Source organism: Lipotes vexillifer, unplaced genomic scaffold (genome assembly GCF_000442215.2).
Source record: "Lipotes vexillifer unplaced genomic scaffold, Lipotes_vexillifer_v1.1 scaffold474, whole genome shotgun sequence".
In the NCBI taxonomy this organism is placed as follows: domain Eukaryota; kingdom Metazoa; phylum Chordata; class Mammalia; order Artiodactyla; family Lipotidae; genus Lipotes; species Lipotes vexillifer.
The window spans coordinates 146460-160127 of NW_006772385.1; the positions used below are offsets into that span (position 1 = coordinate 146460).

General features: G+C 39.7%; 1 protein-coding gene across 1 annotated transcript in view; it reads left to right on the forward strand.

Annotated features, from left to right (window-relative positions):
* DNAH11 (dynein axonemal heavy chain 11) overlaps positions 1–13668 on the forward strand; it is a 213524-nt gene that overhangs the window by 134071 nt on the left and 65785 nt on the right. The window contains 2 exon segments of the mRNA XM_007472188.1: positions 11622–11857; positions 13058–13180. Coding sequence (XP_007472250.1) covers positions 11622–11857; positions 13058–13180 — 359 coding nt within the window.

Here is a 13668-nt window from a genome sequence, read left to right on the forward strand (position 1 = left end):
AAAAAAAAAAAAAAAAAAAAAAAAAAAAATTGAGTCTTAATTGCTGGTATTGCATTCTTTAGTATATGTGTTTCTGGGAAGTTTCCCATCAATCAATTTATATGTTCCCATTGACTTGAAATTCCAAATGTGGAGTTCCATGAAGATTACATTTTGTTTTGAAGAATAAAATAAAATTAATTGACTCATGCAAACTGTCTAAACATTCTAAACATATAGCCAAAGCAAAAATTGTAATTTTCTGATGCTCTATGCTAAACAAACATTCATTTTGACTGTGGGCCTGTGTTTCACTGTGGGCCCACAGTTCTCAAGACCCCCATGTCTGTTTTCAGTCATCCCAATGCTCTCCCCTTTCCTCTTGAGCATGTAGGCATCATGCTGAATGAGAAACAGACCTTCCAATGTGACCAGCTTACTCACACTCATCTCTGGGCAGAGCTATGCTAAAGGAAGAAAGAGATTCCAAATTGTATAAATGACATCCTTTTGGAAGAGACTTTTCTGTCTCCAGGACCCCTGGCAGAAAGTGCTACATAAAACCTAAAAAATGTCTGTCCTATGGAATGGAGGTTTCCAGTTTCTGAGCTACTTACCTTCTACTCCTTCTAGATTCAGTCACAGCAAAGTGGAAAGACAGTCACGTCTTTATGAACATGTGCCAGGGTCCAAGAGGAGCTGCCATTGCTTATTCATGTTAATTTTTTGATGAATTTTCCTTCATCAGTGTTCCCTTATCCTGCCCTCCCAAGAAGCAACTCCTCTCACTGCTCCACAGTATAGAGGGTATTTTCTTACCCTGTTGCTCTCCTGAGTATCTCTGGCTTGTCAGTTTGACTTGGGTGTCCTGGGGATTACAACAGTTTGTAAATTAACCAATCAACAAGTGACTATGATTTATGTCATTTAAAAAATCTTTAAACTAAGCATGTCATTTATTAACGACCTGTTGACATATTTAAGGTAACCTTGGAGAGAAAAGTCTTATAAAGTAAGACAGCAATCCTTAATGTGTTCCTAGAAATGAAGACTTTATATTCTAAATGCGTCAAAACTCCAAAATCTAATGAACAAATTTAACTCAGTTCAAGTCAGAATTTCAAGGGGAATTATATTTTAACTTGACCCAGTGATTCTAAAGTTTGCTGGAAGAATATATTTTTAACAACACCAACATAATTTTGGAATAGAACGGGAAGAGGGCCCTTATCCTTCAAGATATTAAAATATATTCTAAAGCTAAAATAATTACAGCAAAGTGGTTCTTCAAGGGAAGTAGAAAACGAGAATAGAATAGAGTTCAGAAGCATTTAAGGATGTAGAGAGATATTTGATATATTTAATGTATGGTAATGTATAAACTCCCACAACTGCGTCTCTCACCTCCCAGCATTTCTACTCATATACTGTCTTCCCTCCTGATGCTTGTAAGATGATACTTCTATTTAATGCCAGTCGTTTGGGTTGTATTCTACTTTCCATCCCCTTTCCCTTCCTTGAGGACAATTCTAGACAGCTTTTCCTCTCTTTGTCGTCAGAAGTTTTTCTGTCTCAACTAATTCATTACTAGATCATTCCCACCAGCATTCAAACATACAGTTATTTCAGTCATTCCTCGCATTAAAAAAGAATATACCAGTGAATTTCTCTTTGACGCCCCCTGCCCCTCCGGCTACTCCTTCATTTCTCTGCTCTCATTTACAGTCATCACTTCAGAAGAGGAATGTACATTCACTGTCTGTAAATCCTCCCTCCATATTTCTGAGTCACTCCGGAGAGGCTTTTGTCCCCACCGCTCCACCTAAATGCCTCTTGTCAGATTTTGCTACCACGTTGCTAAGTTGAGTCGTTTGTTCTCCATTCTCATTGTACTTAACTGAATTTGATGCACTTGAGCACTCCATCCTCCCATAAATACTTGCTTCACTTGATTCTAAGGAATCACCCTCCCCCCATCTTCCCTATACCTCACTGGTCAATTTTTCTCAGACTTCTTTTTTGATTTATTTTTTCCTCTTCTCCCCAATCTCTTAATGTTGAAATGACCCAAACTTCAGTCTTTGAACTGCTTTTTACTAGGTTCATGGCTTTATTTGTGAATTTTTTTCTTCTTTTTTTTTTAAATTGAAGAATAGTTGATTTACAGTATCATGGTAATTTCACGTGTACAGCACAGCGATTCAGATATATATACATATATTCCTGTTTAGATTCTTTTCCCTTTTATTACAAAATATCAAGGATAGTTCCCTGTGCTAAGGTTCATGGCTTTAAATGCCACCTGGATACCACTAACTCCTGCAGCCCAGACAGTGGCATCTTCACTTCTGTGTCTGAAAGATGTCTCAAATATGGAACGTCCAAGCTGAAATCTTTATCTTCCCCCTAAAACTTCTACCTACGTATTCCTGATTTGTTTAATGGTAGGCCCATCCTTTTGTTAGCTCAGGCTTGAAAACCCTGGGGTCATTTTGTTGTCACTCTTTTTCTGACACCTACATCCAGTCCGTCTAGGAAATTCTGTAGGCTGCACCTTTAAAATATATTCAGAATCTGACCACTTTTCACCACCTTCACCGCTTCCATCCTGGGCCAAGCCATTATCTTCCTCTTCAGTTAGTGTGAAAACCTCCTAACTGGTTTCCCTGCTTCTACATTCGTGGCTTCTCTCCAAAATCGGAGCTCAACATATCAGCCAGTGTGACCCTTTAAAAATGCAAGTCAGATTAAGTGAGTGTTCTTCTAAAATCCCTCTAATGACTCCCCATCGCACTCAGAGCAAAAGCTAGAAACCCTCCAGAGGCTTATAAAACCCTATGTGATTTGGCCCTGTTATCTCTCTTTGTCTTATTACCTGTTATGCCTTTCCTCACTACTCTGCTCTAATCACACCAGCCACCTTCCTTGAATATGCCAGATATGCTGCAGCCTCAGAACCTCTGCACTAGCCGTTTCTTCTGTCTTGAAGTACCTTCCCTGAGGACATACGTTGTCCCACTCCCTTCCATCAATCAGGTCTTTGTTCAAACAACAGCTTCATATCCCTAGATGTGACTACAACCTTCATCCCTCAGCGTGCCTCATTCTGCTCCATATATTTCACCATAATATTTATTACTTTCTAATATGTTATCTCATTTATAAAATTGTTATGGTTAATATCTTTTCCCTGCCCCAGAGAAGATGTAAGATCCATGGAAGCAAGTATTTTGCATGTTTTGTTCACTGTTCCATCCTAGAATGGTGCCTGGAGCATTGTGGATGTTCAGTATTCCTTTTCATTGAGATATAATTTGTATACCATACAATTCACCCATTTAAAGTATACAATTCAGTAGTGTTTAGTGTATTCATAGAGCTGCGCAACTGTCATCACAGTCAATTCTAGAGCATTTTCATCACTCCAAATATAAACCCTACACCCATTAGCTATCACCCCCAGTCACCCCATTCTTACTGGGCTTATACAACCACTAATCTATTTTATGTCTCTAAAGATTTCCCCGTTTGGAACATTTCATATGAATGAACTCATAAAATATGTGGTATTTTATGACTGACTTCTTTCACTTAGCACATTTTTAAGGTTCATTCACGATGTAGCCTGTGTCAGTATTTCACTCCTTTTTATGACTGCATAATATTCCTTAGATGGATATACCACATTACATTTCTCCATTTGTCAGTTGATGGGCATTTTTGTTGTTTCTACTTTTTGACTATTATGAATAATGTGGCTATGAAAATTTGAATTATTCATGTACAAATTTTTTGTGTGGACATGTTTCATTTCTCTTTGGTACATACCTAGGAGTGAAATTTTCTAAGCCATATGGTAACTCTATGTTTAATCTTTTGAGGAACTACCAGACTACCAATACCTATTTTAAAATAAATGTGTGCTTAAATGTACATTGTGTATCAGTGGGGGAAGTAATGGATTATTCAATAAATGGTGATAGAACAACTGACCAACCATTTGGGCAGAAATACAGCTAGGGCTCTCCTTCACGGCTTCATGTTAAATAAAAAGAGTTCCCAGTGATTTAAGTGTTAGAATGTTAAATAACTTAGAAACTGTAGATGAACTGATGTATAATTATAAAGTGGACGATACAGATGAACATTACAGAATTAGTGAGGGGCCATATTACAACCCTATATAATAAACTAAGAAAAGAAGTTTGAACTTAATCCGAGGCATGGGGAGCCATTGAAGGATTTTAAGCAGGTCTGTGACATGATCAGATTATTCATTTGAAAGCTCACACTGGCCACAGAGGGAACAGGACTTGGAGGGGGAAGAGACTATTGTTATCTGTTAGAATGACAGTCCAGAAGGCAATGAACTGAACGAAGTGATGATAGTAGACGTGGCAAAGCCAGGGAGTGGTTCCAGAGGGGGCAAGGAAGAAGAGTTGATGAAACAATGCAATGGATTGATGGGGAGAAAGTAAATATATGAAGGTGCTATTCCCTCAGATTAAAATTAGTTTGAGAGGACTTCCCTGGTGGCGCAGTGGTTAAGAATCCGCCTGCCAACGCAGGGGACACGGGTTCGAGCCCTGGTCCGGGAAGATCCCACATGCTGCAGAGCAACTAAGCCTGTGCGCCACAACTACTGAGCCTGCGCTCTAGAGCCCGCGAGCCACAACTACTGAGCCCGAGTGCCACAGCTACTGGAGCCCGTGTGCTCCTCAAGAAGAGAAGCCACCGCGATGAGAAGCCCGTGCACCGCCACGAAGAGTATCCCCCGCTCGCTGCAACTAGAGAAAGCCCTTGTGCAGCAACAAAGACCCAAGACAGCCAAAAATAAATAAATAAAATAAAAATTAAAAAAAATGTTTAAAAAAGTATTTCAAAGGAATTTGGGGGCTTTAGAAAGTGGTGACGTTACATTATTAAAAACATATGTATGTAAGCACATTTAAATAAGATTAAAATATGGATAAGGCTTAAAAAAAAACAATACAATTAGTTTGAGAGAAAAGACAGAGTTTGGTTTTAGAAACATTTTGGTGTGTCTGAAACATTCAAGTGTCAATAACCAGTAGAGAGCTGGACAAGCGTGTTATTGGATGGGAGTCAAATCTGGGAGTCATTGATATAAGGTAGTTCTTGGAACTATAGGTGTGGTGAGATCTTCTAGGGAAGAGGTTTAGAGCAAAGGGAGCTGAGTCAGCGCTGACATGTAAACAGGAAGTCGAGGAAGTTGAAGAAGGCGCAGTCAGAGACTGCAGAAGCCCCAGGCAAGAATGCTGTCATAGGAGATAAGAGTAGAAACATGGGGATGGTCAGTGATGCCAAAGCCGTAGAGACAAGTGAGAAAAGAACTAAGAACTAAAAGTGTCATCAGACTTGGTAACGTGAAGGTCTTTTGTGACCACGAGGGTGTAACGAGCCAGAAGCCAGATTGCACTGAGTTATTCAGGAAGTGAGGAAAGGAGGCAGAAAAAGCAGATTGTTCTTGTAGGAATTTGCCTGTGAAGAGAAGGAGATGAACAGAAGTGCGTAGTTAGGGACATGAAGCAAGTGAAGGGTTTGTTTTTTCAGTATGAATGAGACTAGAGCATGTGTCTATGCTTCCAGAGAAGGAATGGAAAAGGAATTGCTGATGATAAAAGGGGGAAGAGGCCTGATCCATCAGAAATTGGGAAGAAGGGATCAGAATAGAGGAAAATGGAATGACCCTCAGGTAGAAGACGTAAGACTCCTTCAACTTAGGTGGGAGGGAAAGATACAAAGGTGGACACAGGCAGAGATACTGATACAGGGAAAGAAAGCTGATGTAGTCATAGTTGCTGGTCTCTCTTCTCTCAGGGAAGCTGCAAATTGCAGTGCCAGTTGGCCAAAGATAAGAAAATTGAAACTCAAAGAACGCTGTGAGGAGGGTGGTGAAAACATCAAAAATACCCATCGAGAGCAGTTGGAGAGTAGATGTTAAGTGTTGCCAAGCAGCTTTAGGCAACCAAAGATGAATTTGGAAAGGATAAATTTGTAGTCACAGTAATAAAGCTTTCATCAGCAATACTCACAGTCTGGGAGCAGAAAGAGAAGACAGAGAATGTTTATTTCAGCCAGGGTACAAGATTTATAGGCAGATAAGCCAGAAGGAAAAGAAGACAGCGACGGTCGGTCATGTGGCAGTCAGAAAAACAATTAAGGAAAGGAAGGCTCTATTTAGGTTGGGTAGAGATGTGAGTGTAGTTAAAAGTTAATGGTTACGGGCTTCCCTGGTGGCGCAGTGGTTGAGAGTCCGCCTGCCGATGCAGGGGACACGGGTTCGTGCCCCGGTCCAGGAAGATCCCACGTGCCGCGGAGCGGCTGGGCCCGTGAGCCACGGCCGCTGAGCCTGCGCGTCCGGAGCCTGTGCTCCGCAACGGGAGAGGCCACAACAGTGAGAGGCCCGCGGACCGCAAAAAAAAAAAAAAAAAAAGTTAATGGTTACAATGTTCGTTGCAGCACTATTTACAGTAGCCAGGACATGGAAGCAACCTAAGTGTCCATCAACAGAGGAATGGATAAAGAAGATGTGGCACATATATACAATGGAATATTACTCAGCCATAAAAAGAAATGAAATTGAATTATTTATAGTGAAGTGGATGGACCTAGAGTCTGTCATACAGAGTGAAGTCAGTCAGAAAGAGAAAAATAAATACCACATGCTAACACATATATATGGAATCTAAAAAAAAAAAAAAAATGGTTCTGATGAACCTAGGGCCGGGACAGGAATAAAGACGCAGACATAGAGAATGGACTTGAGGACACGGGGAGGGGGAAGGGTAAGCTGGGACGAAGTGAGAGAGTAGAATTGACATATATGCACTATCAAATGCAAAATAGATAGCTAGTGGGAAGCAGCTGTGTAGCACAGGGAGATCAGCTCCGTGCTTTGTGACCACCTAGAGGGGTGGGATAGGGAGGGTGGGAGGGAGATGCAAGAGGAAGGAGATATGGGGATATATGTATATATATAGCTGATTCACTTTGTTATACAGCAGCAGCTAACACAACATTGTAAAGCAATTATATTCCAATAAAGATGTTAATAAAAAAGTGGTTAAACATATGATAGAGTTTCTCAAAAAACTAAATGTAGAATTACCTTATAATCCAACAGTTCCACTCTGGGGATCTACTACCCAAAGGAAGTAAAAGCAAGGACTCAAACAGATACTTGTATATTTGTTAATGATCAGCTCGGTGCTTTGTGACCACCTAGGGGGTGGGATAGGGAGGCTGGGAGGGAGGGAGACGCAAGAGGGAGGGGACCTGGGGATATATGTATATTTATAGCTGATTCACCTTGTTATACAGCAGCAGCTAACACAACATTGTAAAGCAATTATATTCCAATAAAGATGTTAATAAAAAAGTGGTTAAACATATGATAGAGTTTCTCAAAAAACTAAATGTAGAATTACCTTATAATCCAACAGTTCCACTCTGGGGATCTACTACCCAAAGGAAGTAAAAGCAAGGACTCAAACAGATACTTGTATATTTGTTAATAGCAGCATTATTCACAATAGCCAAAATGTAGAAGAAATCCAAGTGTCCATCAGCAGATGAATGGATGAAGAAAATGTAGCGTATACACACAGTGGAATATTATTCAGTCTAAAAACGGGAGGAAATTCTAACGCATGCTACAACTTGGATGGACATTGCAGATGTTATGTTAAGTAAAATAAACCAGTCATAAAAGGACCAGTATTGTATGATTCCACTTATATGTGGTACCTAGAATTGTCAGCTTCATAGAAAAAGGAAGTACCCTGGTAGTTGCCAGGGGCTGGGGGCGGGGGGTAACGGGAGTTACTGTTTAATAGGTATGGGGTTTCAGCTTGGGGAGATGAAAAAATTCTGCAGATGGATTGTAATGGTGATTGCACAACCATGTGAATGTACTTAATATCACTGAACTGTACACATTAAAATGACAAATTTTATGATATGTATGTTTTGCCACAGTGAAAAATAGGTGATGGGTAAAGGACTGCATGTCTTAATGCTATTGGTAAGAGTAAATATTATGTTTAAAGGTATGAGAGAGGTATAGATAATCATGGTTAAAGAATTGGGTATTAGATGTTTAGATTTCAATAATGAAACAGTTTCAGATTATTACAGGATCTGGGATAGCATTTCCATCTAAAGAAGGAGATGGTGTAATACCCTCCCAAAATACACCAACGTCATTGAGGGTGTGGGGTATGCAAGGGAGACTAGGCATGGGGATGTTGTGTGATCTTCCCAGCGGGTTCTGATATTTCCCCCTCCCTCTGCCTCCTCCCCCAGAATGCTAGAGTGGAAAGGAAATGTAGAGCTTTGGCCTGAAGGATGTCAGGGCTGGAGAGTGGATTCGTCATCTCCATGAGCGCTGAGGTGGTCACAGATTGATAGCCAGACTTGGAAAGTGAGAAGGACCAGTGGCTAAGGCTTTCATATGAGGAGGATACATAGAGGATTGTAGAGTTGGACTCCATGGGCCTCAGAGGTGGCATTTTTCCTCAAGGATGGAAGAGCTGTGGTCTTGGAATGATGTGCAGGGGAGTAAGAAGAATGACCACTGTTACCCACACACATTTTTTCAGTAATGGGAATATTAAGAAAATGAACTGTCTACTTAAGAAAGCCCTCAAGGAAAGTGAGACCCTAGAGCATTGGTTCTTGGACTCCAGCTTCACATTTAAATCATGTGGGAGTGAACTTGGAAAACATATAGATGCCAATTGAAGTTGAATCATTAGAGATTGTGGGTGGGGGGTATGTTGGCAGCTTTGAGAGCTCTCATGTGATTCTAATATACAGCCTGGGGTTGAGAGCCACTGCCCTAGTGAAGAGCTGGGTTTTAGTTGAGACAAGCAGGTAGAGGGAGCTAGAGAGTTTGGCCCAAATAGGACTAGGATACTATAGGATGTGGGGGAACAGTTGTCAGAAAGTGTGACAGTGGGGGCATGAGTTTGGAGGATGGCATGGGGAAGAAACAGAGCAGCGTGGTGGTAACTGAAAAGGACAGGGACAGTGGGCGTATGTGGCCTTGAGGGTCCAAATAAAATTGTTACCAAAGTTATCGTCTGCTAGGCAGACAAATGAAGACATGGACAGGTTCAAGGAGGCATTTGCGCTCCACTCATTAATCTGACCTAGCAGTTTATAGTCAGAGCAAATACATGGAAGTATTATACATGGAGTTAACCTTTCTAAGCCTCAGTGTCCTGAGCAAAAAGAGAGTGAGAAAGACATCTACTTGGCAGTACTCCTGTAAGAGTTAAGTGAGGCAATGAACAGAGGGAAAGTATATGAGTAAATTTTGTAAGCACTTAAAACCTTACGACTACTGGTTGTTTTGTTACCATCATATTTAAAGAAACTGGGAGTCTTACCTCATCAGGAAGTTCCCTTTTATCCTTTGGAATATACCACTTGGTCAATTCTCAGAGGATCCTAATAGGCGTTTGGTGTTAGGATTAGTCTAGCTTGGTTCAGGGTATGTGCTTCTAGCCTGTTCTTTTCCCTCTAGTAAAACTTCTTAAGAGGGGAGGCTGTTTCCCTTTTTTTTCAGCTCCATCCTGACTGACCACATGCTGCACTATTTAAAATGAAGCAATTAAATGGATTCTCACTGAATTGCTAGGCTGACTTTGGACTCCCTCTTCGCACTTGGTTTCTGTTTTTGCAGACTCCTTCGAGGAATTCTGCAAAGAAGAGTGGATTAAAAAGAAGATAACATATGAATTGAGGTTTATTTTCCCCACTCTAAACCTAGGTTAAAATGACTGTGAAAGTGATAACTGTATTGCAACTATCAAAAAATTTTTTGATGGAAAAATTTCTCTGTGTCACGCAACTGCCTATTTGAACATCATACTGTAAAGCAAATATCCTAAACTTTGTTTTTAAAAATTTAAGTCTCAACGTATTTTAAAGTATTTATGATATTCTGTAGTGTGAGTTACCTGCTTTGTTTCCCCTACTAGGTTAAAGTGGCCATTAACAAAGGGGGACTTTTCTTTGATCCCCTGAACTGTACTCTGCACACAGTAGGTGCTCAAACAATTCAAATTGTTGAATTCGGACACAAGATCTACACGCTTACTCTTTATAGCATCAGAAATTAAAGTTATTTTAAGCCTCTAGTTGTATTAAGTAGAAGTTAAGAAATTAAAGCCATGGAGTTCTTGCTGATAAGAGGATGCCTATTCTGTAAGATAGTGATTTGCTTGTGGAATCAGATATCAAGGCTGCTTGCTCCTATCACTAGGAGGTAGAGTTTGCTTTATTTATAAGATACCATTGTCAGTAGGAACAGTAGACGTATTATGCTAACCTTTCCTATACTAACCTCACGTTGCATCCCGGCTTTATTGTGGGAATTCTTCCAACATTGTTTGCTGAAGCTTTGTGGGCAACCAGGAAATCAAACCCCTACTGCTGCTACAGCCTCCCCTGCCTACTTAAGTCAGGTCGGGATCTTACTGCCCTCTCTTATGGAGCCATGTTTCCATGTTAGCCCCCCTACCCAGCCAGGGGACTAGTTCCTTATTCATCTTGCTGATAGTGGTGTCTCCATACATATGTAGGAGGTGCTCAGTAAATGTTTAGTCGTTGATGACTGATTAAATAAATTCCTTAATAAATTCCTTTCTAGAATCTTACTTATTTTTTGTAAAATCAGTCCACTTTTCTAAAGAACTGATGCTTATCTTTAAAACAGGTTTCAAAAAAGAATAGGTTTCTTCTTTCTCTCGTTTAAAGGAAGCAAGTTTGGTTTTTTTTCTTTTGTAAAAAAAATTTTTATTGAAGTATAGTTGATTTACAATATATGTTAGTTTCAGGTGTACAGCAAAGGTGATTCAGTTATGTATTTATATTTTTTCCAGTGATTTTCCATTATAGGTTATTACAAGGTATTGAATATTGTTTTCTGGGTTATACAATAAATCCTTGTTCCTTATCTATTTTATGTAACAGCTTGCATCTGTCGAGCCCGTACTCCTAATTTATCCCTCCCCCAACAACTCCCCACTTTGTAATGCTTCTCTTCACAGTCACACTGTAGACAGTTCCCTCTCAGAGGAGAGGCTGTAGTCGAAGTTGCTGGGTACCACCACAAGCTGACGGAGTTCCAGCGGACTGAATAGATTCCATGAACCCACCCCAGAGAGAGAAGTGTTCTCTCTCTACTGTTGATCTGTAGAAGAAAGATGAAATGCTGGAAGCAAGAGAGTGCGATGTAGCATTGCTTATGTGGGATGATTACTCCACTGGGCAAATATTATACATTTCTGTTGTCCTGCCATACTTGCTGGAGTCTAAATTCACTCTCACCTTGTTGGGGTTGCTGTAGGTGTGTACAGAGGGCAAAGTCCCTTTTGCTTGAAGCCAGATAGATGCAGGAACAAATCAGATGTTGGATTCTGCAGTTGACAGAATTCCAAGAGGTGAACAATGGGCTTATTGGGGCGAACTGTATTTCATGATGAGAGTTTTATTTGGCTTTTGAGAGTCAGGAGAATTTGTATGTGTTCTTTGGGCTTTGGTCTCTTGTTTTCTTGTCTATTGTGCTCTGCCACACTGGCAGTTTATTGCCTTCAACTCTGATTTTAAAGGTCTCCATCCCAGTAACTGAAGGCCTGGGCATGATTGCCATGTTGACGGATGATGCCACAGTTGCCACCTGGAATAATGAAGGACTGCCCAGTGACAGAATGTCCACGGAGAACGCTGCTATCCTAACACACTGCGAGCGCTGGCCCCTGCTCATAGATCCCCAGCAGCAGGGAATTAAGTGGATCAAGAAGAAGTACGGGACTGACCTGAAAATCACACATGTGGGCCGGAAAGGGTATGTGAAACCTGAAGGGCTGACTATCTGTTGAGCTGCCGGAAATGGGTCTGACTTTTACCAAGTCCTGGCATTTCTTAGACCTCTCTGCCACTTTGAAATGTGATAGTTTGGTACGACTTGTTTACCTGCCTGCTCACGTTTCCCATAAAGTATCTCTGTTGAAAGGGCATTTACGTTGGGTGGCATCCACTTACCTGAAGAAGAAATTAGTTGGAAGGTTAGAACAAACACTGAATGTGAGAGGAAAAATTTCCTAAGGCCAAGAATGGTAATACAATGTATTATAATCCTTCTTTAGGACTTTGGCATATGGTAACCCAAGAATTGTCAGCTGCACCTTTAGGTTTAATGATGGTTCCAGTTATATTCCTGAATATGTACTTTGCCTACAGTGGGGTTTTAGCATGGCTCAATTCCCAACAGAGTGCCTGAAGATAATTTTTTAGTCAAGCTTTACATGTCACTTTTGAGAACTGAATCGACTCTGAGATTTCCTGTCTCTCGGTCCGCATGGCAGTGTTTTCTGATAAGTAGAAAGCTCTCTGGTATGTAGTCGGTCTTCAGTTAATGCGGAATAAATAATTTTAGTCATACTGATACTTTTCACCCCTCCATCATCTTTTGACATGTAAAATGGAATAAGGAATGTCTGCGGTCGTGCAGATAAATGGTCTCTTTGCTTATCTGAATACTTGGAGGAAATTATTTTTGAATAGGAGAGACTATTTTTGGAGAGTGGGAATGAAATCAAAAGATAGTTCACCACTTTACATGACTGAATCGAAATGTTTAAAAAATGAAAATTTGATAAAGCCACAAGGCATTTAATATAATTTTTATTTTTTTAATCAAAAGAGGACGTATTGAGTAAATTTAAATTTGTAATGTTTGGGTAGGTTACATTTATTTCAACCATGATTACTATCAAAAGTAAGTAATTTTTACACGGACTCATTAGTTCACACTACTGAATTTCACTGGGAAAAATATAACTGAAATTTACCTCAAAATCTAATCTTTAATTTCCATGTATTCTAGTTGAAGAAAACAGTACTTTATAAAATACTTAGTTTTCTCTAAGTTAGTTTGTTCCATCTAAAGTATTTACATTAAATGAAATACAGTTGAGTATAAATAATTTAGAACACTTTTCCTGTGCTTATTTACATTTTTTCTTGATTCTGACTGAACTTTAAGGTTTTTGAATGACATTGAAACCGCTTTGGCCTTTGGAGATGTCATCTTACTTGAAAACCTTGAGGAAACGATAGATCCAGTCCTCGATCCATTGCTTGGCAGGAACACAATTAAAAAAGGAAAGTAAGTATTATTGAATTTTTAACATACATTTTGTGCTACATATGAGTTTGATCATCAGCTTCTATTTCTTGGCCTCATAATCGCGTGTAATCAATCTATGGGAATATTCTTGGTGATATTTCTGAGTTTCCATTCCAAGCCTCCTGCATTCTAAGACCAAAGCAACCTTGACGTGATCCAGATGTTCAGACTATTTGTTTGGTGGATTTAGATTCATGTTACCCAATTCCTGATTTATAGACTCCAAAAATGCATTGTCACAAATCTGAGAGTAAGTTCCTCCTTTATTAGTTGTTCCTTTATTAGCTCCTTTATTAGTTGAATGTTTTTCTACCTTCAGTACTTTGCAAAACACCTTTAGTATGTTTGCCTTAACTGCATATTGCTTGTATCCTTATGTACTTAATATTTTTAAAAAACTATTTTAAATCCACTCTATTTTTTTTTTTTTTTTTTTTTAACTCAGCCTTACCCCAAGTCATAGCATC